The sequence below is a fragment of the Saccopteryx bilineata genome, chromosome 9 (genome assembly GCF_036850765.1).
Source record: "Saccopteryx bilineata isolate mSacBil1 chromosome 9, mSacBil1_pri_phased_curated, whole genome shotgun sequence".
NCBI classification, from domain to species: domain Eukaryota; kingdom Metazoa; phylum Chordata; class Mammalia; order Chiroptera; family Emballonuridae; genus Saccopteryx; species Saccopteryx bilineata.
In genome coordinates, this window is record NC_089498.1 from 77,825,720 (window position 1) to 77,850,830 (window position 25,111).

A 25,111-nucleotide genomic window follows, 5' to 3' on the forward strand; every position below is an offset into this window, starting at 1 on the left:
GAGAAATGCTGCTGTGTTCACGATTGGCCTAGGGGTGTGCTAACCGGGAAGGGGAATGGCTGACAGTGCTTGAGGCCTTCCCTGAAAAGCTGCCACCAGCGGGAGAAGCCCAGCCAGGCCAGGGCCTGCAGCATCTCCCCCATTTACCTGCCTGGGGCTGGTGTCCAGTTACCAGTTACACCTAAGTCACCTTTGATATTTGGATGTTCAGAGTTCAGGTTTTCTAGGTCTTTCAGGTAACAGTTAGCAGGTTAATATGTTTTTGCTGCACCCCAAACTCGCCGTGGCCCGCCCTGGAAGCAGGTCAAGTGTTTGCTCTACGTGATGTTTTGAGGCTGGATTAGTTCTTTTTTGGGGGTGGAGGGTCGAGGGAGAGGATACAGCTGTCCTGGTGTCCCAGTGAGAGGCCGTCTCTCAAACTGAGGACTGTCTCAGCTGATTGACTCGCCTTCACCTCGCTTTCCGACCCCCTTGGGGACAGGCCAGCCTTGGCGATGCCTCTGTGTTTTGAGGCAGTTCTGGTTGGGAGCAGAAAAGCAGAAAGGGCAAGAGAGACACTGGAAAGTGAGCTCAGGCTGGGTGGGGCCAGCCACAGGCATGAGAGGAGTCGGGTTTTATGGGGGTGAGGAGGGGCAGCTAGCTGTTGGTTGATGACCCTAAAAGGTAAGCCTTGGCAGCAGTTGTATTTTTAATACAAATGGGGAGCTGCATAGGATCCCCACCATTCAAGCCACAAAACAACCTAACAGCGCCCTGGTGCTGGTGGGAGGGAAGAGAGATTTCTCAATTATCCTATTTCGGCTGAGCTCTGCCATGGGAGGCAGCCCTGCCCTGGAATTTGCAATCACTTTGACAGCCAGGATATTTCCCCTCCTGCTGACTATGGAGGGAAAAAGAAAAAGAAAAAAGATTTTGCTAAGCAAATGAAAGATGTCAATGAGATTAAAGTGAGAATATTTAAATTACAGAAATTGAGTGCTTTCAAGCATACTCGAGCACTTTGGAAGCACCCATTTAGGGACTGCTGATTGATAAGAGGTGATGAATTATTCTTACCTCATCATTGATGCCAGCCCCTGAATCTCTGGGGGGCAACACTTGGTTAACCTAATTTGAATCTAATTTAAATGACTTAAAAATAATAAAACAAGTATGTGCTTGAGTCTAATAAAGCCTAATTTATTTAATAGGACATTTCTTAAAGAATTTTATCTTAGAGCTGGAAAGTACCTTTTAAATCAAGCTTTTATTTTACAGTAAAGAAACTGAGTCCCAGAATAGTAAGATGTTTGAACTCTGGGTCCTAAATCCTGCTTGCTGGCTTTTGCTGTACACCATGCTGACACTACAGTTCTCGTGGTGGCAGATTCAGACTCCCTAGCAAGATATAGGAACTGTGTGGGGAGAGGGTAGCTGTATCTTGAGTGAGATAGACTTCCCCATGAGAACATCCTAAAGGTGCCGAGTTGGCCTGGCCCGACCCCCTCTGCTAACCCAGCACACTGAACACGAGTCACTTCCCCTTCCTATCTGTGGCCTCTTTTTACTGGGTTGGGATGGTGGAGCCACCTCTGCCCTCCTCTGGGCTGGTAAGCAATGGGGACATAGAGTCACCAGGAGTCCCACTTGGTGAATCGTTAGAATAAGCTGGGATTGAGAAAATGCTTTAGCGATTCTGCAGCCCACAGGGCTTTGATGTGGCAATGCCTCCTTAGGCCTTAGGTCACCTGGGTCCCTGGAAGGCCGGGACAGTGTCTATGCAGGAAGTTGGTATATGAGCTGGAGAAGGCCCATTAGGAGGGACCTTCCTTCCAACCTGCCCTTGGGTTCATGATAGCATCTCCTGGGAAACATTTAACCAGGGGTGTTTTCTTAGCCCAGAGCGACCTGTAGTGGCAAAGCATAGTAACCGTTCTTTACTTTCCTCTCACACCGTGAGTCAAGTTACTAGAACCAATCTGATTTAACGTAGTTTCTGAGTGTGCCAGGCCTTGGACTAATCATCATATGTATTAACTCACTGAATTCACACCTTATAGGTAAAGAAATTGAAGCTCAGAAAGTTTGAATGGCTTGCTCAAGGCCACAAGGAAACTAGTATTTGACCCAGATATTGTGGCTCCAGAGCAGATGCTCAGCCTCTCTGCCCCTCTCCATAAAGGAGCCTTGAGGAGAGAGGATGGGGAAGGAGTGAGCTGCTCTGTGGGGTAAGTCTGGTCTCCAGAGGGTTCCAGGCATCCCTGGTCTAGGGCTAGGAGCAGCTGGTGGTTCTGGCTGCCCAAGGACATCCATCCTTACTCCTGGGTCCTGGCCACCCTAACTTCCAGAGCCTTGGTTACTCAGCTTTCAAAAATCTTGGGTGCTTTTAGGGAAAGGAAGAACTCAACCTAAGTGCAAATATCAAATTAAAACTGAGGCTTTATGCACGAGGAGCCAGCTCTGAGCTTCTCACTGGTTTGGGCAACACCAGTAAAAAGGCCGAGGGACAGGCCGCCCTGCCTGCTCTCAGCAGGGTGACACCCTCCATGTGGTTGCGTTGGCAGTGGGTTGGCTGCTCCCTCACTAAGCATCTGTGAGTCTCATTAACCTTGTTCAGTGGGTATCTTGGAGGAGCCCTGAGCAGAGATGAGGACAAGCAGCAAGTCATGCTGCCTCTCACCTCTTCCCCCTACTGTGCACCCGGGTCACACACACTGACTGTGGAGTTGACTGGCCTGTGTGTGTGTATGCATGTGTGTGTCTGGGGGCTTGATTAGGCAAAGCTGGGCAGATTGAAAGGGCAGTGACATTTTTTTGGTGGAAGGAAGCAAGCATCTCTTATTGCATCAGACCCTAATGTCTGGCACTCTATCAACTAGAACACGTCTGTCCTGCTCAGACACTCTCAACTTTACTTTCTGAATAAAGCACCGGGGCTGGCATTCAGCCTTCCACGAGCTGGCTGTGACCTGCCTTCCCAGGTTTCCTTCTGAGTAACATTAACAATCATATTTTCATCTGTCTCTTACTGTATGATTTATAAAATGCTTTCACATTCCAAATTTCTTTGACTTTTCTTATTAACCATTTTTAGAGATGAGGACAGTGGCCCAGAAAGGTCAAAGGACCTGCCTAAAGCCACTCACCTGCAGCAGACTGTGGCTGTGGTCGATGGTATGTTATCATTTAGAATATCCACCGTCCCTCCATGGGGTAAGTTACATTTTTCTGCCCTACTGATGTGAGGCTTTCGCATGCACTTGCTTTGGCCAAGGAAATGTGGACATCAGTCTGGAGTAGAGAGACCTGCAGCACAGTTTAGAACTGGCCCTCCATGGACATGTCATGTGAGTGAGAAATAAACCATTGTTCTGGTAGGCTGCTGAGATGCTGGTGTCCCTGTCCCTGTGGCATGGCTGACTAAGCTGACCACACAGTGGTAGAATTGGCTTAATCCCGGATCTTTGGAAAGTGCCCTTTCTACCGCACCCATCCCCTTTATTCCAGCTCAGTCACCCCATTTCTTCTTACCTCTATGGCTTTTCTCATTCTGCTCCCTCTGCCTAGACTTCTGTTGAAATCCTACCCATCTTTCAAAGTCAAGCCTGGAATTTACCTCTTCTGTGATGCTTACTCGGATCTATGATATAGGCGCTTAGTGAGCACTTACTCACAGCAGTGTGCCAGCTACCACTCTAGCACTGGATTTGTTTTAATTCACGTCATCTTTACTCTATGAGGCGAGCCCCGTTACTGTTGCCATATAAGGAGAATCCAGGTAGAAGAACTTGTTCAAGATCACAAAATTGATCATTGGTAGAGCCAAGGTGCAACCCACACTTCTTCCACCCCACTACCTGCTTCTCCTTCTGTTTCCTGTTGCATTTCTACACATCTCCTCACCTGGAAATCAGCTTCTTTATCTGACTGACCACATTTTCTTGATTTGGGTTAGAGTATAAAATCTATCACTTATTTGGGCTGGTCACTTAATTTCTCTGAGCCTCATGTCACCTTTGCATCCCCCACAGCTCACAGTAAGGTGCCAGTAAATACTGACTGACTAACCAACTGAATGGATGAACTCTCTGAACCTTGGTTTGTCCATTTGTAAAATGGGAGCAATAAATGGTATCTCCTTCCTAAGGTTGTTACAGAGTTTAAACGATGCCTCACACGGGGCATAGCACATGGTGAGAATCCAATACAATTTATAAACTATAGGAAAGGTAGACATACTATATAATATACAGAGATAAGAAACTTCTCACTAGGGATTAGGGAAAACTAGCTCCGTGGTAGAAGTAACTTAAGTAGATTTTGAAGAATGCGTAGGATCTGGACACAGAGATGAGGTGAAGGGAAGGACATTTTAGGCAAAGGGAACAGCATAGATAAAAACACAGAGACAGTTTAAGTTAAAATCTTAAACACCCTCCCCTCAGTTATACCACTATTCGGATCAGATCTGAGGAAATAACCCTAAACATGAAAAAAAATTTATGTATAAAGATGTTCATTGCAGCATTATTGATAAAAGTGAGAACATGGAAATAACCAATATGTCCAACAATAGGAAGGTAGTTAAATAAATTATCTTTGCACTTGATATACTATTGTATATCATAATATTATAATTAAATACATGAGAAGTATGTAATAAGGGAAAATTTATGAATGATGCTATGTGAGAAAAGACAAAATGAATATTCAGTATGGTTACAACTACATAAAAGCAAATTTTGAAATAAAAAATAATATACAGAAACCTAGGAAATATATTAAAATATTAATAATAGGTTTGGAGTAATTATCTTTGATGATTATTTGGGGAAATTTAAAAGTTTTCTTCCTTACATGAATCACTATTTTATTATTATACTTAATTGGCACTGAGTACTTACTATGTATTAAGCACTACACTGATATTCTACATATATTATCTCAGTCCACACAATGCTAGGAAGAAAGTTCTCTTGTTAACCTATTAGAAATAAGAAAACTAAGACATATTTATAAAATGAGCATATCTTTTATAATAGGCAAACCATATATTTATTTATTTATTTATTATTTATTTATTTACTTTTTTCATTTTTCTGAAGCTGGAAACAGGGAGAGACAGTCAGACAGACTCCCGCATGCGCCCGACCGGGATCCACCCGGCTCGCCCACCAGGGGCGACGCTCTGCCCACCAGGGGGCGATGCTCTGCCCATCCTGGGCGTCGCCATGTTGCGACCAGAGCCACTCTAGCGCCTGAGGCAGAGGCCACAGAGCCATCCCCAGCGCCCGGGCCATCTTTGCTCCAATGGAGCCTTGGCTGCGGGAGGGGAAGAGAGAGACAGAGAGGAAAGCATGGCGGAGGGGTGGAGAAGCAAATGGGCGCTTCTCCTGTGTGCCCTGGCCAGGAATCGAACCCGGGTCCTCCACACGCTAGGCAGACGCTCTACCGCTGAGCCAACCGGCCAGGGCAAACCATATATTTATTATATTTCTTTACTATTTTGTTATTAAAAAATAAGAGATTCAGGTACCCCCTCTTTTTTGCTACTTCAAACTGTTAAACATTGTACATATATCCTTATATATTGGTATTCTTATTTCTGTATATTATATTTTTTTGTAAATTATATTTCTTAAAGTGATATTTGGGGTCAAAGTATATGTGTACCTGTTTTATTTTTAATCACTTTAACCTTATAGAAAAGAAGCAAAAATAGTGCAGAGATTATTTGGCAATAAAAAAGGAATAAAATACTGATACATGCTACAACTTGTATGAATCTTGAAAACATTAGGTTAAGTGAAAAAAGCTGGTCACAAAGACCAAATTTTATGATTCCATTTATGAACTGTCCAGAATAGAAAAGTACTTAGAGACAGAAAGTAGATTGGTGGTTGCCTAAGGCTGGGGGGAGGTAGGGATGGGGAGAAATTACCTAATGGGTTCAGGGTTTCCCTTTGAGGTGATGAAAATGCTTTGATATTGGATAGTGGTGATGGTTGCACAACTCTGTGAAGGTAATGAAATCACTTTAAATGGGTGCTTTATGGAATGTGAATTATATCTCAATAAAGCCATATTGTAACAAAAAGTATGGAGAGTCCATGTATACCTCTCACCTAGGTTCCCCGAACAGTCACAACTGGGAAATGATTGATAAATTTTAGTACAGCTATACTATGGAGTATTAAAGATGAAGAATAGTGTGTATGTGTGTATGTATGTGTATAATATGATTTTTATCCTAAATATTGTTTAAGAGAAACAAAAACCCTTTATATGTATGTATATGTTTCCCTATGTTTGCAATAATATGCATAAAGTACTAGAAGTTTGCAAGTAAATGTAATACTGGTTACTTCGTGGTAGAATTAAGAGAGGACAAAGGGAAATTATGCAGTTTGTTTTTATAGCCCTCTGTTTAATTTAATTTAGTACAAAAAGGCATGTAATTTTTGTAACTTTTTCAATTTAAAAATATTAAGGAAAAAAAGAACAGACAAGGAAGCTGTCCTGGGTTTCCCATGACTGGACAGTTATCTAAGTTTTAAGCAGCATAATATGTGTGTTAAAATCACATGTGCAGAGGCCCCGTACCATCTGCTCCTTGGAGAGATGGAATGTGAGCTAGAATCCTGAGGGATGGAGGGAGGATTTAAGATGAAAACTTCTGGGATGGGCCCTGGCCGGTTGGCTCAGTGGTAGAGCGTTGGCCTGGCATGCAGGAGTCCCGGGTTCGATTCCCGGCCAGGGCACACAGGAGAAGCACTCATCTGCTTCTCCACCCCTCCCCCTCTCCTTCCTCTCTGTCTCTCTCTTCCCCTCCCGCAGCTGGGGCTCCGTTGGAGCAAAGTTGTCCCGAGCGCTAAGGATGGCTCTGTGGCCTCTGCCTCAGGCGGTAGAATGGTTCTGATTGTGGCAGAGCGACGCCCCAGATGGGCAGAGCATTGCCCCCTGGTGGGCATGCCGGGTGGATCCCGGTAGGGCAGGTGCGGGAGTCTGTCTGACTGCCTCCCGTTTCCAAATTCAGAAAAAAAATAAAATAAAAAAACTTCTTGGATGAACAAAAGTACATTTGAATTTCAGTTTTCTGCCACCTTCTGGGCTGTGCACCTTAGGACAGTTAACTGCTTTGAGCCTTAGTTTACTTATCTTTAAAATGGGAATAAGGGCCCTGGTCAGTGGCTCAGTGGGTAGAGTGTTGGCCCCAGTATACGGATGTCCCAGGTTCAATTCCTAGTCAAGGCATACAGGAGAAGTGACCATCTGCTTCTCTTCCCTTTCTTTCCTCCTTCTCTCCCTCTTCCCCTCCCACAGTCAGTGGCTTGATTGGTTCAAGCATGGCCCCAGGCACTGAGGATGGCTTGGTTGGTTCCAGGATATCAGCCTCAGGTGCTAAAAATAGTTCAGTACTAGAGCATTGGCCCTAGATGGAGTTGCCAGGTGGATCCTGGTTGGGGTGCATGCAGGAGTCTGTCTCAGGATCTCCCCTTCTCTCACTTATAAAATTTTTTTAAATAAAATAAAATGGGAATAAGTAAATGACCTCTTTTATAGGGCTTTAATAAAAATAAAATTAGATCGTGTATGCAAGATGCTTAGCACAGTGCCTGGCACAAAGTATTGAATAAATCATAAGCATTATTATTACTAATATTATTTACATTAGGAGCTGCCTAATTTTTTGAGGAGTCGGGAATGGTGGCTATAAAAATCTAAAGAAGGAACCATGTTAACATAAATTAAAAATTAAAATTAAAAAATGTTGCAAGATATAAAAATCTGTTGTGTTTCTATACACCTATAACCAACTTTCAGAAAGAGAAATTAAGATAACAATTCCATTTATTTTTTAAAAATCTGAGAAGGAGACAGCAACCTGAAAATTTTTTATTATTGAGAGAAGGGGAGATCCTGAGACAGACTCCTAGACCTACCTTTTACTTCTCCACACATATAGGTTGATGTGCTCCTGTGCCACCAGCCCAAGAACTGACTTCATTTTTGCAGATATTATACCCAGCTAAAATAAAAGACTATGTTTGCCAGCCTCCCTTGCAGCTAGGAGGAGGGGAAGTGTAGGGTAGGACTTCCGTTTGGAAAGATGCCCTTTTGCTCTTACTTTCCATCTACCTTCCCACAGTCTGGATCTTAGAGGTGATGGCTAAAGCCCTGTGAGCAGTCTCAGCCCGTGCAGCAACCTCAGAGAAGAAAGCCACACCCTCGGGAGGGTGAAGGAGAAGCACAGGAGCCTAAGTCCCTGATGACTCTGGAAACCCATGCCAGTCCCAGCTTGCCTTCCTCTGTACTTCTTTCATGTGACGGCAAAATCAACCTCTACCTTACTTAAGCCCCTTTCCTGAGTTTTCTGTAATATGAAGATAAAGCCAGCACTAACTAATAGAGTTCTCACAGAACAACTAACCTGAAAAGCAAAATCTGATGGCCAGGAGGTGGCAAGAGGTAAGATCTAGGGGAGGGGCTGGCTGCCTTCTCCTGGGCTTGGCCTAGGCACTTACTCATCGCCAATGTAGAGCTTGGGCCAGACCTCATTGACGTGGGTGTACTGGGGACTGCCCTTCCAGAAGAGACGCTCCAGCTCAAAGGCTCCGGGGGTACAGTAGTCCTCTGCCTCCTCTTCTGCCTTCTGCAGCAGGCTCGTGGCAGATGAGTAGGCATTTTTGAGACTTGTCTTCACTTCTCTGGATGTCATTTTGGAGCCAATGGATTTTCTCCTTCCTGCACCTGGTCATGGGAGAAGGTGAGGATCAGGTTAGCAGGGGATAGAGGTAGGGAATGGGCTTCATGAAAAGAGGTGGGAATAAGATGATCTCAAGACTTGGCAGACATCGCCCAGGCCCGCATGGTTCTGCTTCCTGCCCAGGCCACAGAGGCAAACAAGGAGGCCATGATGGCAGCTGAAGGACATGTCCCTAACACTCCAGTCTCTCTGAGCAAGAGTGCTGGGGGCCCTTTGATCAGGCAAGGTAGATTGCAGCAGACCCATGACAGAACTCCCTGCAGGCAGCCAGCCCCTGTCTCCTTTCTTTTGGATTTTACCTCTTCTTTGGAGCTTACTTTATCCTTTATCTGACTGGAATCTGCTGGAATGGACTATTTTGAACTCAAATAGGAAGGCCCAGAAGGCCCCTGACATTCCAAGCTGTGGTACTCAACATCAACAGGGAGCCTGTGCCCAAGGGAAGGGCACACTGGTCAATCCAGAGCCTGTTTAGTCGGGACAGCCATGCACATTCTCGGGGTTTCAGGAGACTCAGGATGGGTGGAAGGGAGCTTGGCTGCGTGAGTGTTCATCATCTTGTTAGGATGATTGAAGTCAATGTTTGCAGCTCTCTCGCGCTAGGATGTTAGCAGGCGCGTTAACTAGCCAGGGGGTCAGAAGAGATGTTGCTAGCTAGGAGGCTGTGGGTACAGATTGCAACATGCATTTGGAGTGCTTGTCAGGCTCTGCAAGTCTAATGCAGGGGGAGAGTTCCCATCGTCCCCAAGGAAATGAGTTTACTGTAGAACTGGGCAGCATTTGTTCCCTGAGCTGAGTGATGGGTGTGTCTGCACTGCACTCAGCCTGGGAAGGGAAGTCACACTGGTGTACGGAGACTGGAGGGAAGGAGAGCAGAGTGGAGTGACGGAAAGACACGAGTATGTGACAGGAAGGGGAGGTTATTTATTAACTAATACTTATCTAGCACTTATTTCGTGGCAGGCACTGTTTCAAGTGCTTTACAATTAACTCAATCTTCTTAATAACCCTATAAGGTAGGTGCTCTTATTAACTTCATTTTACAGACAAGGAAAACTAAATTGAGAATATTTAACACATGGTTTAATCTTCTGAGAAAAGATAATTGCTGAGAGAGCAGGGTTGGGGGTAGGGAATTCAGCTCGAGGAGGGGCAGGCCAAGGGCTTGAAGAATGTAAAAAGGGTTGGTAGCTTCAAAGACCACCAAGTCTGTCAAAAGAACTCAGAACACAACTGGAAGAGGCTCCCACTTGTCAAAAATGAGACAATTTGAACAGGCTAGATAAAAATAACCACAGTGGATTGAAATACATCAAACATTTAAATCATCATGATACACAAAACAGTTATTCACTGTTGGAAGATGCTAGGAAACCAGCTCATTATTTTGAAGATAGATAAGTAAAGGGAAGGAATCTAGCATTATTATTGTTCCTTTCTGGTATAAACTCCTGGGCCTCTTTTATGAAGTAGTCCAGATAATAGAAAAGGAAGGAAGCACCAGTCTACAGCACCTGATGAGTTAATGGGTGTTGGCCTTGAACAGCGACTGCCAGCAACCTACGAAGAGCTGATTGGACATCACAGGCCTTCTGTTGGAAGAACACACCACCACCATGGAAACAGGCTTGCCAAAGGCAAGCCTGAATGTTTGCTTGGAGTCCTCAGAGTCTAGATCTAACACCCAACTTGTAGGAGATTCAGAGGACAGCCACAGGGCCTTGTCTGAGAAAGACAAATGAAATATTTACAGATGAAATGGTATGTCTGAGATTTGCTTCAAAAATAATGTAGTTGCCCTGGCCGGTTGGCTCAGTGGTAGAGCGTCGGCCTGGCAAGCGGGAGTCCCGGGTTCGATTCCTGGCCAGGGCACACAGGCGAAGCGCCCATCTGCTTCTCCACCCCTGAGTTGGGGGATGAAGGCAGTGGGCAGCAGAGATGACCCTTCTTTGCAGTCTGTCAAAGTGTGACCTAAAGACCACCTCCTGCCTGACCAGGCAGTGGCGCAGTGGATAGAGCGTCAGACCGAGATGAGGAAGGACCCAGGTTCGAGACCCCGAGGTCACCAGCTTGAGCACGGGCTCATCTGGTTTGAGCAAAAAGCTCACCAGCTTGGACCCAAGATTGCTGGCTCGAGCAAGGGGTTACTCGGTCTGCTGAAGTCCTGCAGTCAAGGCACATATGAGAAGGCAATCAATGAACAACTAAGGTGTCGCAACGAAAAACTGATGATTGATGCTTCTCATCTCTCTCAGTTCCTGTCTGTCTGTCCCTATCTATCCCTCTCTCTGACTCTCTCTCTGTCCCTGTAAAAAAAAGAAAAAGAAAAAAAAAAGAGATTAAAACCACCTCCCTCAGAATCATCTGGCCCTTGCTAAAAATGCGGATTCCTATGTTGCACCTTGGACTAGAGGTAGGAGCATAGGAGTCTGCATTTTAACAAGCTCCCAAGTAAGTTTGATGCTCAGCAAATTTGGATAATAATTACCCAGGAGTGTGGCTGAAGCTTCAAGGAGCTGTTGTGTCGAGAGAAGGGCAATAAGGATGCTCTGTGTGTTTTCCATCTTCTCATGAGAGTGGAAGCTACGTCTTTTAGATCAGAATAAGGGTGCAGGCCTGCAGGCAGGAAGGGGCTGCATGACCTTACTCCGGGCTCCTTGAAGATGGCTCCTTAGTGGTGTTTATCTCGTTAGCCTCAGTGTCTGACATGGGGGAGGTGCTCAGAAAGTATTTGCTGAATGAGGGGATGGCTTAGTGAGTGAACGAAACGAGTGAATGAATGACTGAAGGGGTGAACTAATAAGGAGCTGGGAGGCCAGTGCTGGGGACCTAGTCAGAGCTGATGAGGCAGGACTGAGCCTCTGGGCTTATTTGGAGGAGGAGGAAGGTGAGCGAGTGCGGACTACAGGAGGACAGATGTCTGGAGCAGGGGTTGGCTCAGGCTGGAACTGCACTCTGGGGCCTGCCTGCTGTCGTTTCTGGTCACCAAGGAATGAGTTGTCTCCAGGATGGCCAGAAACTTGTGTGGCGGGAACCAGCCCAGACACCTCGGTCTCCTAAGGGTGTAGTTTTAGCTGTCCTTGCTTCAGGCCCACAGGTGCCTGGATTGTGAGAGGTCTGCAGCTCTGCCTCTTCGCAGCGCCAATTCTCTGATTTCAAAGTGAGTAGAAGCCGGGCACCACGTACCCAAATTTGATGGTGCAGGCAGCTTGAACCCTGCTTGTCACAAAAGGAGGCTTCAGAAGAGGTGATTTCGGGGACATGCTGGAGTAAACAGCACTCTGAAATTTCTGCCTGCCTCCTTTGATCACTGAAGCTGACCTCGTCTTGCTGAGACTGTTTCTCCCATAAACTGTGGAAGGAGCCATCCCCGTTCCCATCCCCACTCCCGTGCTGAAAGCCTCGGCTGGATTTCCAGACAGAAGAGGAAGTGGTGCGGTCTACCCAGAGCAGCTTGGCACGCAGAGGAGCTCTGGGATCTATTATCCTCCAGCGTGCAGATTTGATGGGGGAAGAGAACAAAGCACAGAGCCTGCCAGAAACCACAGACCTGTAATCTTTCCAAATCCTGAAGGCAGCTCGTGTGCATCCCTCTCTGCGTGGCTCCCAAATCTCCGAATCTCAGAGAGGCCAGGAGCGTCTGTTTCCCAGATCACAGCCAAAATGGAAGGGGAAGACAAATCTGTTCTGTTTGGTTTCCATAGATTCAACCCAGAGATTAACTGCCAACGTCTCAGTGACACACACAGTATCAATCACAGGCTAAATGTCATAATGAGAGCTGGGCAGGTTGTCAAGAGAGGCCTCCAGGTTCGTGTTACAGCTTCATATTTAAAGGTTTGGTCCCAGGAAACCAAATGCCAAGTTGATGGCTGTCTGGCCTATGTACAACCTTAGTCTGTCTCTTCAAAGGGTACCAAACTCAGCTCCTTCTCAGGGTGGGGGTGGGGGTGGGGGCAACCAGATTACACAGACGAGGGAATGGGTTGGGTGTTAAGGAATAAAACAAATAAACAAAAATCTAATCGTTGACCTCAGGCAGGAGACATCAGGGTGCAGTGGGGACTGTGGCACCCTGGAGAGCATATGCCCCTCTGAAGGGGGCAGCACCTTGCCGCTTCATGTGGGAATGCAAGCCCAGATGGTCTGACGTTCTTATGAGAATTCAGAAAGCCAGAGTTTTGTGAGAAATCTGCTGGCTTTTAAAGGTCAGTGGCTGCAGCAGTTGCCTCCCTTGTCCTGTCTAGTCTTTGGCTGCTCACTGCAATACAAACGGATAGTGCCCTTCTACACAAAAAGCTTCCTCTCCCAAGCCCTTGTACTTCCTACTTGAGGGAAGTTTCTGGTATTTGCACTGATCAGGCCTAACATATGGAGAGTTACTCCCAGACGTCACTGAAATGAGGGGCAGGAGTTGGCGGATAAAAACCCGAGCCTCTTCCACGGTGAGTGGGACCATTTTGAAGCCTGTTCTACACAGTCTCCCAGAGGCTCGCTGTGTCCTCCAGTCGCCTGCCCAGACGGGCCACTGCTCACCCACACGGCCTTTGCCATCTCCCTTCCCTCTCAGCCTCACTTGGGCCATTCCCTACTGTGCTTCCTGGGGCACCAGCCAATAAACAACTTGCACCCAAACCCTGCTCTCAGGGATGCCTTTGAGGAAACCTAAACAAGGATACTGCTAATTTAAAAACGTTTAAAGACCCTATGACAACAAAGAACGCAGAGGCCAAGTGGTACTTGACCGCTAAAGCCTGAAGTGCCGTTTCCCTGTGATGCGGAGGCCCTGCTTTTGAGGAGCTATTTCCAGAATAACATGGGGACTCCTCCTTAATTCTGACTCTGTTTCAGAATTTTCAATGGTACAGCTTGCATTTGATTAAAGGTTTCCCTTGCCCAATGAGGAAAGGTTTGATCTGAATTCAAAACTATAATTTTGACACCATGATTTGACGCCATGTAAAAAAAACAAAAACAAAAACGTACGTCCTTCGGTTTTAGTATTTTAACTAGGGAAAACCATCAAAATGTCAATACTGTGGGCAAGTGAGATTTTTTTTTCCTTTTTTCTATTTGGGGATTTTTAAAATAAATAATTATATTTTATAACGATGTCTTTATTTTTTAACTGTGCTACCCAAACAGAACAGTGGCCAGAAAGCTGCTTGTGACTTCTGATTTGTGATTTCCCTGCTGTCTTACTTGCTCCTGGGACCTGGGACCTGGCACCCACTTGGGGCTCCTCTGACTCTCTGTCCCTCTCTCCCTTTGCTCCCACTGGGCACTCACAGGTCCACACGTCTCATCCTCCCTGAGCTTCACTTTCTTTTTGAGAAAATGGAGGTTTAACAAGGAAAAACCCAACCCAAACAAACCTTTTGCTTTCTAAGGTGGAAGATGGTTGAGAGATGCATCATTCACTTTAGTGGGACAATTAATCTCCAAGCGGACCCTTGGAGCCTATGAGACAGGTAGGTAGTCATGCCCAGGAATGGGAGCTACAGAAGTGGCCTCCTGCTGAGTAAGAAAATATCATTTGAGGAGACTTTTGATGAGAAAAAGGTAAGTCTCGAAGTGTGGCTCAGAGAATGGAGGAGGGAAACACAGGGAGCTAAGCTGTTCTATACAAGAAAGCAAATGAAGTGCTGAGCCTCCTAGAACATTCCTAGAGCGGGGTTAGGGACCCTGCTGCGGGTGGAAGTGGGAGGGCCTGAGGCCAGAGGCAGCGCGAAGTGTCCAGGGGACACAGCCACAGGATTGAGAACTCAACTTCACAGTGCCCCATTGCTAGGTCAGCTCTCTCTTCATTGCTCTAAACCAGGGGTCCCCAAACTTTTTACACAGGGGACCAGTTCACTGTCCCTTAGACCATTGGAAGGCCAGACTATAAAAAAAACTATGAACAAATCCCTATGCACACTGCACATATCTTATTTTAAAGTAAAAAAAACAAAACGGGAACAAATACAATATTTAAAATAAAGAACAAGTAAATTTAAATAAACAAACTGACCAGTATTTCAATGGGAACTATGGGCCTGCTTTTGGCTAATGAGATGGTCAATGTCCGGTTCCATATTTGTCACTGCTAGCCATAACAAGTGATATGACGCGCTTCCGGAGCCATGACGCGTGCATCCCGCGTCCCTGGAAGTAGTACTGTATGTGAGCGACGCCGTGCTGTGTTCCTCTCACTGACCACCAATTAAAGAGGTGCCCCTTCCATAAGTGCGGCGGGGGCCGGATAAATAGCCTCAGGGGGCCGCATGCAGCCCACCGGCCGAAGTTTGGTGACACCTGCCCTAAACCTTACTCAAAATTGCTGAACATGACAGCCATTATTTGTAGTGACTATGAGAAAGCAAAGGGAAAGAGGCTTGCACCAATGGAGAGAAAAAAAAGCCAGAAGTTTGCGAAGTAGCTTCTGTTCTTATACATAAAGCATTTCAGCACAATAGCAAAACTGGCTGTATGCTTATTTTAGGATGATGAAATTACATGTGATTCTTCTTCTTTTTAAGGAACCATCTTTTCTAAAATTTCTGTGATGAATTACATCTTGAGTGGCACTGAGTTCTCTCCCAATGAGTGTGAGCTCCCCGAAGGCAGAGATGTGTCCTCCTTGAGGCCTCTGGTGGCAGCAGCCAGGCCTAGGTCACATCAGAAGGTCATTCTAGTCCCTCATGCTACCCAGGAAACCAGGAGGAATCAAGATTTGTGGGTCCTGAAGCTTATACAATATCTCTGAGAGAAAAAAACCCAAATCACTGCAGGGCTTTGGAAGAGGCCAGTGTAAGTGTAGGGTTCTAAACAGAGGCGATTTCGTGGCGGGCGCGTGCCCTGAGCCCTGACTTCTGAAGGGCCCCACAAACCCCAACTTTATACTTTTTTCTAATGACACTAAGTTTGATTTCATATGTAGAATTTTAACAGTAGTAGTACATAATATTTTTTATTTGTTTAAAAATACGGTTAGCATGTATTTTTATTTTCCCTGTTTCTTCTTTTTGTTAAGGGGCTCAATATTTTCTTCTGCGCCCAAGGCCTCAACCGACCTTAATCCGCCTCTGGTTCTGAAGCTTCAGGGTAAACCCACCTCGGAGGACAACTTTCCTCCCCTTTGATTGGAGACAGACATCAGATGAAGAAGGCAGTGCTCTTCCTGTCCCCTGTGATGTCAGAGCCAGTGTCCTTGACTTGCCTTAGCCTGGTCTGGGTTTAGTCTGTCAGCCAACAGCGGGGTTCCCTGGTGAGTAATGAGTGGGAATGGGAAATGGCCTTGGTTCCTCTTTGACTTCATCTCTAAGTTAGACCTACCTCTAAGCTTTACTGACACATCCCTCTGTTAAGAGCTAGAGGTGGGCTAAGGCAAAGAGGTCTCTGCCTTCTAGAAGTCTTTGACCTAATAATTTGTAATTTAATCATTTAAAAAATTATCCTCCTTCTTTAAAGTATTCTGTATCTGTGCATCTGTATACATTGCATATTTATGTTCTCAGTGCATTGAGATCATAGGGGAAAGTTAGTCTGTGTTTAAGTGCATGCACACCATATTTCTTCCATGACACCACCCAAGGTGGGCTTGGAATGTGCCTGCAAAGAAGGGGAACTGAAAATGTTATTGTGGTTGGGTAAATTACTCTATTAGGAGAGTAATACCTACTGCTGGGGTATGTAGACGGATGGAATTTGGCAGCAGTGTACATATAAAAATATACATATTTTTAATTTACTACAAGTCAGTGCTTGTCTTTCACGTCTTAAATCTACAAAAATGATCCCAACCAGGAAATAAAAGTTGTGGTGGATTTTTTTTTAATTAAAACTTGGACATGAAAACCCAGGAATTTTTTTGTTGCCTATAATTTAGTTCTTAATGTATCAGACATAATCCAAGTTTAACAGATATTTTTTGAGGGGGGGGATTCTGGCAAGTACGTTAACAGGAGGAGGCAATTATGTGAATTAATATAAACTTCTTTTATTAAAAAAACAAAAGCCTTCATTCAAAGGGGTAATTTAATATTCCTTCTACGATGGTGTTGATGTCATAAACTTGTTTGATTAACTCTTCAAATGGTTTCAAAGTGCTTCGGGGTGGTAATTTATGAAGTCCTAATTGATTTCCCCAATCTTGCTTTGGCAGGGCTGGGCCTCCCGGAAACTGAGGAGGTTGGAGGCCCACACTCTGAGCCTTTCTTAGACAGGGGGCTGGCTGAGCTGGGTGGACTTTACCTCTGTGGCCTAGCCAGTGTGGGGGAGGCGGCCCTGGCACAGGAGCTGAGAGGCTGTGACGTCTGGTTGGGCCCCTTGTGGTTCCTGACTCCATGCCTCTGAGCCTTGGCTTCCTCTGAAGATGTGTGAGAATGCTGCAGGCACTTCACAGCTCATGAATTCGGGAATAGATGGTCTTTTAGTTCAGGTCTTCCCAGAACCATTTCTTGCTGCACATCACCTCAGACCATTAGGCTTTTTTGTGCAGGGAAAGAGGGTAGAGTGTGGCAGTGTGGCCCTCACCATGGGCCCACCAACCCTCCATTTCCAACCCAGACCACTACTCCTCACTGGACCTGTCTCTTGATACTGTTCAGAGGAGGCTCTGAGCGTGGGGAAGGCTGGGGGCCAAGTGCCCACCTCTTAAAGCTGCCACAAAAGTTCACTGAGAAATCAAGAGCCTAGCAAGACTCAGAAAAATGATCATATGACTGGTTACTTTTTACCATGTGCCTGACGACGATCTACTCTCAAAACCTCCTAGATAGGGAATAGCTGTCCCCACTTTGCAGGTGAAAAAAAAAAGAGGGTCAGAGAGGGTGTTAGTAGTAATACACCAAGCTAGTAGAGTAGGGAGGCTGGACTCAACCCAGGCAGCCAAGTATCCCAACCCATTCAATAGATAGGTCACTCAGTTCTTCATCACAAAGCATGTGCTCCTGAGAGCAGGCCCGGGCCTCTCGTTTTTGTGTCCGTCCCCGATGCACAGAGCGGCATGAAGCCTTGGGAAGGACTCTCCCTGGCCTCAGTGTCTCACCTGTGTGGGCTTGGGCTTCCCCATCTGTAAATGAGGATAACACACCTCCTTGGCTGTTTGATGAAATGAGACAATATATGTTCTTGGCCACTGACATGGGCTCAAGAACGTTTCCTGAAAGGGAGACAAGGAGGTAGGAGGGGGATGGGTAGAGAACTCCCAACTGCATTGGGAGCTAAGTTCTGAGCCAAGAGTAAGGCAGAAGGAGGAGTCCAGTTTGACTGGGCTGAGGGTCTTTGGGGTCACCTGTGACAAATAGGATGGGCCATAAATAAGCCCAAACTTTCTGCGGGTGATGGGGCTCAATTGCTTCTGTGTGGAGTGCAGCAAGGCTTTGGGAGGAGGAGAAAGGACTCTCTCTGGCCAGCCTGTTAATGCCTGCTGGCAGTGCCAGGCTGCTGTAAGATTTGTCCCCTTATTTACTGTGGAATTGGTGGGCCTGGAAGCATCAGGGGTCACCAGAAGTGAAAATTCAGTCACCGTCTGCTCTGGGGTCAGGCTGAAGAGGACAAACAGAGCTATGACCTCTGCCAGCAGGACCTGGAGCAGCTGCTTCCAGGCCCACTGACCTCCCCAAACCCCTCACCCCCTTGCCCAAGGCTCTTTCCTTGGAGAAGACTTAACAGCTTTTCAAGCGTTGTTTATGAATGTCATTTGGTGGGACCAAAATGATTTTGTCATGAAGACAAGGAGGAGCCACAAGGGGAAAGTCAGGGCAACAGAATAAGCTCTGAGTCCCAGAGACCCCCGGGGCGGGGCCTTGAGGGAGGAGGCCCCTCTCCACACGCTCCCCAGGCCCTCCCTTCTTACTCTGAGTGTTTCCCTGAACGAGAGCCTCCCACTCCCAACAGTTCTTGGTTTCCAGGCCCATGAGGCGTTACTGGGGCCCCAGAACAGGGCACCAGGGTCAAATGGGAGAGCCCCTGTCTGAGATGCAGGCTCCTTCCCACCTTCCTACCCACATGTACTACTGTCCTGGTCCAGGGGCTCAGTCCCTCTGTGACTAGGTCTCCCCATATTTACCAGGGCATCATCTTCAACCCCATCCTCTCAACCAGGAATGGGAAATGCTCCAAAACTAGTCCCTTTATCTAGAGCAGTGGCAGTCAACCCGGTCCCTACCGCCCACTAGTGGGCTTTCCAGCTTTCATGGTGGGCGGTAGCAGAGCAACTAAAGTATAAATAAAAAGATAGATTTAACTATAGTAAGTTGTTTTATAAAGATTTATTCTGCCAAACTTAGCGAAAATCCAACATAAAGTACTTGGTAAGTAATTATTATTATATGCTTTAACTTGCTATAACTCTGCTTTATAAATTTTATAAAGTAAAGTTACTTCCCTACTTTATAAATCACCATTACTGTGGGACTGGTGAGTGGTTAGAAAAGTTTACTACTAACAGAGATACAAAAGTGGGCAGTAGGTATAAAAAGGTTGACTACCCCTGGTCTAAATGATGCTTAGTGTTGCCCAGGATACAGGGAGAATTCTCATCCATGGGGCCCAAGCGCCATCATTTGTGATTTGTGTTGCTCTACCCATGATGTGAGTCACTCTGGTGTCTCTATCTGCCCTTCCCGCTGAGATTTTTTTCCCCTCTACTGGCTGAATGGACAAACGCAGACCTTGCTGGAATGTGATACAATACATCCAATGCCTCAGAAGGGCCCTCCTGAGCTTTAACCCGTCCTATTATCCTTTAGAAACAGCCATTGAGCTGGAAACTCAGATTTGCAGACAGGGAAGTAGAGAAAATTCCATGGAGTCCCTAGAGAAAAATGGGTAACAAGAAACTATTCACACCAAAAGGATGTCAGTTGTTCTCTCTCTCAAAAAATAAGGGGAAAAGAGGCTTGTACTCCCTTCACCCAGGCCCCTAGAGGACATTTGGCCGGACCCAAGGGATGCCAGCCTTACCACCCAAGGCCTTACCTGTGCGCGCAGGGCCCTGCCTGGGTCAGGAGGAGCTTGTCCGTGGGGCGTGTGGCGCCACACACCCAACCACCCAGACTGGCATCCGAGAGCCTATTTTTAGGGTCAGATCTGCTGACGCTGATGTTGTGTGCTGCCCAGTCTGAGAAGAAACCCAAAGGCATCTGCCACTGTGACCTGAAACCCTTGACTTTTGGAGGCCTGGAACTTGGCTCCGCTTGTCCTTGGCTCAGACACAGAGGCAGAACATGGGGGCCGAGGGGTGGCGCGCGGAGGCACAGGCCGCGGGCTTTCCTGCTGGGTTTCCCTGGGATGGACGAGGCCAGGTGTCTGCGGGCCCTGACTGTGGCTCTGTCCTGGAACAGTCGGAGCAGGAGGTTTGCACGCCAGCGCAGGGCCTGTGGGAGGGTCGGGAGCACCCAGCCTGGAGAACAGCTCTCCATTCCCCTCTTTTCCGGGAGTCTGTGGAGCCATCTTTGGGTGAGGAATTGCAATGGATGTCGCATCATGTGAGGCAATCAATGAGGTGCCCCAAGACTGTAAGCTTGGTCCATTTTCAGAGTTGCTTCCTTCAGAGACCGCCCGCAAGTGTCCAACCCTTCTGGGCTTCAGTGGGAAAATAGCCATAATGACATCCTCTTATGTTGTTATGTTGTGAGTGTTAAATGACATAGAGTATGGAAGGTACTTAGTGCTAAACATTTTTAAATGCTGAATGGTATTAGGATGCCAGAAATATTTCCAATTCAACAGTCACCCCAGCTCTCTGTTCTTGGCAGCTCCTTCTGTCCGTCTCCCGCCTCCTTGGCTCCAGCCTCCCTTGCTCCAGGATCCCCCACCAGGCCCTGCCGCTGTGGCCCTTCTTACGGCTGAGTGCTATAGAACTGTCCAGGCTTCTCTTATTTTCTAGTAAAATCTTTCCTTATAATGAATGTTAGGATTTTCTAAACTTCCCCATCCTCATCACCCCTTTTGGAGCATATGCGAATGTGTGAAGGATTTGGGGGCAGTGTGGAGGGGGTCACCAGTCTCCCCACATCCTCCACTTAACAGAGTCTTCTTGAGCTAGGTCATTATATTGTCCTCTGCAACTCTGTATTCAGCAAACCAAAGATCTTCCTCATAATTTGTTTATTGTGTTCTTGCCAGTTTTATTTGGAGTGGTTATTTCTACTAGTATTTTTCATTGTGAAACTGCTCAGAGACATAGTTTTTATTGATTTCTTGGCGCAAAGAATATTCGCAAGGCAGAGACTCAAGTACTGAGTGTACACAGAGGTCAACCTGTCAGGGTCCACATGTCCCTGCTGTCAATGCTAGAGTCAGAGCAGCAGGTCAAAAGGCCCTTCTGAAATTACCCCCAAAAGTAAAGGACTTATGGTTGCTGGAACTGACAAAGCCTGGAGATTTTCATCTAGCTGGGAGCCCGATTCCAGCACAACTCAAGGGCTAAGAAGGCAAGAGGAGCCTCTGAAGATATAGGTTCAGCAGGGGCAAAAATCTAAAAACATCTGAGATAGATGGCTGATAAGAAAAGGAGATAATGTCTCACCACACTGTCTAGGAGGATATTCAAGTAAATAAAGCCAAGAAAAAAATTAGGTGGACTCCTGGATTATCACCTCCATTAGTGTAGATAGTTGACCAGAAGACTGGTGACCCCATCTCTGTACCCTACACCCCCAATCCTTCACACATTAAAGCACGCCTCAAAGAGGATGACAAGGACGGGGAAGGGTGGAAAACCATATCATTAATTACAAGGAACTGTAGGAAGCTATGGAAGACATTATTAGAAAAGAATGGGAGTGGTGACATGAGACACATGGTCTATTTCCTAGCAGCTAAGGGAGTAACCTGTGAAAGAAACAATCGTGTTCTCCGCACAACTCTCAGGGCTGTGGGTGGATGCTAAGACCTTCCTGTGGGGGCACAGCAAACACATCATTCTGCCCAGTTAGGAGTGAGCCAGGTGCTCATGGGCTGTGCTCATGGATTCTCTGACTATTCCGAACTCCAAGGATAGTCCACCAGGGCTCTGTGTAAGAACAGCAAGCCGCTCTAGTATAGGATGAGCTGCAAAAACAGTCGTTATTTTCATCACAGCTTGTTAGAAAGTTACCTGAAGCAGCATTTGACCTGGTTTTCTCCCCGCACTACCACTGCTCTGACCCATGTTATTTTCATTAGCAAACTCCTTTTTCCCAGAACCTCCTTCTAATTTTAACATTTTCCTATATAGGTAGACACTGCTCTTTGTCTCAGCTTGTCTGGATCAGAATCCTACTTAGGCCTAGTGGCCACGCACGGCAGAATATACTCCTTCTGCCCCAAAAGATGTCCACATTCTAATCCCTGGGACCTGGGAATATATGTTACCAGCAGAGGGGAATTAAGGTTGCAGATGGAATTAGGGTTGCTAATCATCTGACCTTAAACTGGGTAGTGTACCTTGGGCCATCCAGGTGGGCCCAATGTGATCACAGAGGTTCTTGAAGGAGAGAGAGGCCGAAGAGGAGGTGGGAGAGATGCATGTGAGAAGGAGGGCAACCTTGTTGGCGGCCTTTGAAGATGGAGGAAGGGCCACAAGGCTCAAGAAGCTGGAAAAGGCAAATAAACAAATACTCTCCTAGAACCTACAGAAAGAATGTGATTTCATCAACATCTTGATTTTAACCCAGTGAGACCCATGTCAGATTTCTGACCTACAGAACCATAAGACAATAAATGTGTAAAGTTTGAAAAAATATTTTTATTTATTGATTTCAGAGAGAGAGCAACAGAAGCATCCATCTGTTTTGTTAATATTATTATTATCATTATTATTATTATGTGAGAGGTGGGGAGGCAGGGAGGTAGAGACACACACTCCCACGTGCATCCCAACCGGGATCCAGCCGGCAAGCCCCCTACAGGGTGATGCTCTGCCCATCTGGGGCTGCTGCTCCATTGCTCAGCAACTGAGCAATTTCAGTGCCTGAGATGAGGCCATGGAGCCAGCCATCCTCAGCACCCAGGCCAACTTGCTTGAACCGAGCCGTGGCTGTGGGAGGGAGAAAGAGAGAGAGGGAGAGAGAGCAAAAGAGAGAGAGGAGGGGAGTGAGAAAGGTGTAGAAGCAGATGGTTGCTTCTCCTGTGTGCCCTGACTGAGAACCGAACCCGGGACTTCTCCATGCCAGGCCGATGCTCTACTGCTGAGCCAACCAGCCAGGGCCGTGTGTCCTGACCGGGGATTGAACTGGTAACCTTTACATGTCAGGATGATGCTCTAACCCAGGGGTAGTCAACCTTTTTATACCTACCGCCCCTTTTGTATCTCTGTTAGTAGTAAAATTTTCTAACTGCACACCGGTTCCACAGTACCGGTGATTTATAAAGTAGGGAAGTAACTTTACTTTATAAAATTTATAAAGCAGAGTTACAGCAAGTTAAAGCATATAATAATAATTACTTACCAAGTACTTTATGTCGGATTTTTGCTAAATTTGGCAGAATAAATCTTTATAAAACAACTTACTATAGTTAAATCTATCTTTTTACTTATAAATTGGTTGCTCTGCTACCGCTCACCATGAAAGCTGGAATGCCCACTAGTGGGCAGTAGGGACCAGCTTGACTACTAACTGCTCTAACCAATGGAGCTATTTGGCCAGGGTTAAATGTATTGTTTTGAGCCACTAAGTTTAAGGTAATTTGTTACAGCAGCAATAGGAAACTAATACCTGAGATTTGACTAATACACACATGACTTTTCTGAGTCAGATCCAGGAGTTTACAGTGCTCTGTGGATACCTGAGATTACTGGATGCTGAGCCCAGCTGAGCCTAAGAGAGAGGCGCCCCTCCCAGAGGACTGAGGCCACATCTCCATGGCAGACATCTAATGGCTGGAAGTCCTCTTCATTCCTGAAGGTCAATCTTTTCTTTTGTATTAAAGAAAAAAAAAACAGAGCAAACAGACCCATGTTCTGCAGGCAGCTCAGAGCCCTCTGCAACACCTGGAAGCACTGTTCTGTGGGAGAGGTGTAGACAAGGTGGCGCTCACATCTCCTGAGTCTGTTCTGCTGTAGCTTTTATGCTTCTTCACCTTCGAGGAAACCCTCTGGCCTCTCACTCCTTCAACCTCACCCCAAGCTCGACAGTCTTCTGTTCTTCCTCCAAAGCACACTCACCCAATGCACAGAGCAGGAGACAACTCCAAGTTTAATGTCTAACCTTCCTATTCTTGGAAAATTGTTGACCTGGTCCCATGCGTGGGGAATTTCTTCCTCCAGAGACTTCTGTCTCGGTACCTACCAGGTTCACAAAGCTTCTCTCTGTCTATACAACCATCACAGCTTTCCTTTATCTACATTCTCAGTCTCTCACCCTCTTCTAGAGTCAAGTCCCTCAAGAGGCCCAGAGCTCCTCTTCCTTTAGGGTTATGTGAGCAGGTTAGTTCCCTCTAAGTCTCTAACTCCCAGGCAGGCTAAGCTTAGGGTCTCCTTTATTATTATTTTTTAATTTAATTTTTAAAATATTTTATTTATTGATTTTTAGAGAGAAGGAGAGAGAGAGAGAAGGGGGAGGAGCAGGAAGCATCAACTCCCATATGTGCCTTGACCAGGCAAGCCCAGGGTTTCGAACCGGCAACCTCAGTGTTCCAGGTCGACGCTTTATCCCACTGCACCACCACAGGTCAGGCCTAGGGTCTCCTTTCTTATCAAAAAAAGCCCACCAAGGACTATATCAAACTACGGAGTTTTTGCACAGCAAAGGAAACCATCAACTAAACAAAAAGACAATCTACTGAGCTGGAGAAAACAGTCACCAATGATACATTGATAAAAAGTTAATACTCAAAATATATAAGGAACTCATACAATTTAACAACAAACAAACTAAAAATTCTAGTTAAAAAATGAGGCCTGACCTGTGGTGGTGCAGTGGATAAAGCGTTGATCTGGAACACAGAGGATCTTGATAACATGATACGAAGCGAAATAAGTAAATCAGAAAAAACCAGGAACTGCATTATTCCATACGTAGGTGGGACATAAAAGTGAAACTAAGAGACATTGATAAGAGTGTGGTGGTTACGGGGGGGAGGGGGGAATGGGAGAGGGAAAGGGGGTGGGGAGGGGCACAAAGAAAACAAGATAGAAGGTGACAGAGGACAATCTGACTTTGGGTGGTGGGTATGCAACATAATTGAACGACAAGATAACCTGGACTTGTTGTCTTTGAATATATGTATCCTGATTTATTGATGTCACCCCATTAAAAAAATAAAATTATAAAAGATAAAAAAAAAAAAAAAAAGAAAACCTGGGCTTGCCCAGTCAAGGCTCATACAGGAAGCAATTACTATGAGTTGATACGTCCTGTTTCTCACACCTTTTCCTCTCCTGTCTTTCATTTT

The 25,111-nt window shown here is 46.1% G+C and overlaps 1 protein-coding gene and 1 long non-coding RNA gene across 6 annotated transcripts in view; one reads left to right on the plus strand and one right to left on the minus strand.

The window, feature by feature from the left end:
• The window catches only part of DUSP29 (dual specificity phosphatase 29), a 36,188-nt gene extending 16,394 nt beyond the window's left edge, over positions 1-19,794 (minus strand). Inside the window, exons 1-3 of one of the 3 annotated variants that reach the window (XM_066243124.1) lie at positions 19,712-19,773; positions 10,261-10,471; positions 8,505-8,730 (exon numbers count right to left, since the gene is read on the minus strand). In XM_066243124.1, the coding sequence (XP_066099221.1) occupies positions 8,505-8,698 (194 nt within the window). In that variant the 5' untranslated portion in view covers positions 8,699-8,730; positions 10,261-10,471; positions 19,712-19,773. Of the gene's footprint in view, positions 1-8,504; positions 8,731-10,260; positions 10,472-12,296; positions 12,366-19,711 lie in introns of those variants that run through there. The other 2 variants (XM_066243123.1, XM_066243125.1) reach the window with 2 other exon arrangements.
• On the plus strand, positions 8,678-24,159 carry LOC136313039 (uncharacterized). 3 transcript variants are annotated; one of them, XR_010727090.1, is made up of 4 exons: positions 8,678-8,746; positions 11,836-12,556; positions 15,762-15,995; positions 21,954-22,442. It is a non-coding gene; the product is annotated as an uncharacterized lncRNA (long non-coding RNA). The 3 variants fall into 3 exon arrangements; XR_010727092.1 differs by lacking the exons at positions 8,678-8,746; positions 21,954-22,442 and adding exons at positions 10,464-10,507; positions 23,474-24,159; XR_010727091.1 differs by lacking the exon at positions 8,678-8,746 and adding an exon at positions 10,464-10,507.
• The last annotated feature ends 952 nt before the right edge of the window (positions 24,160-25,111 follow it).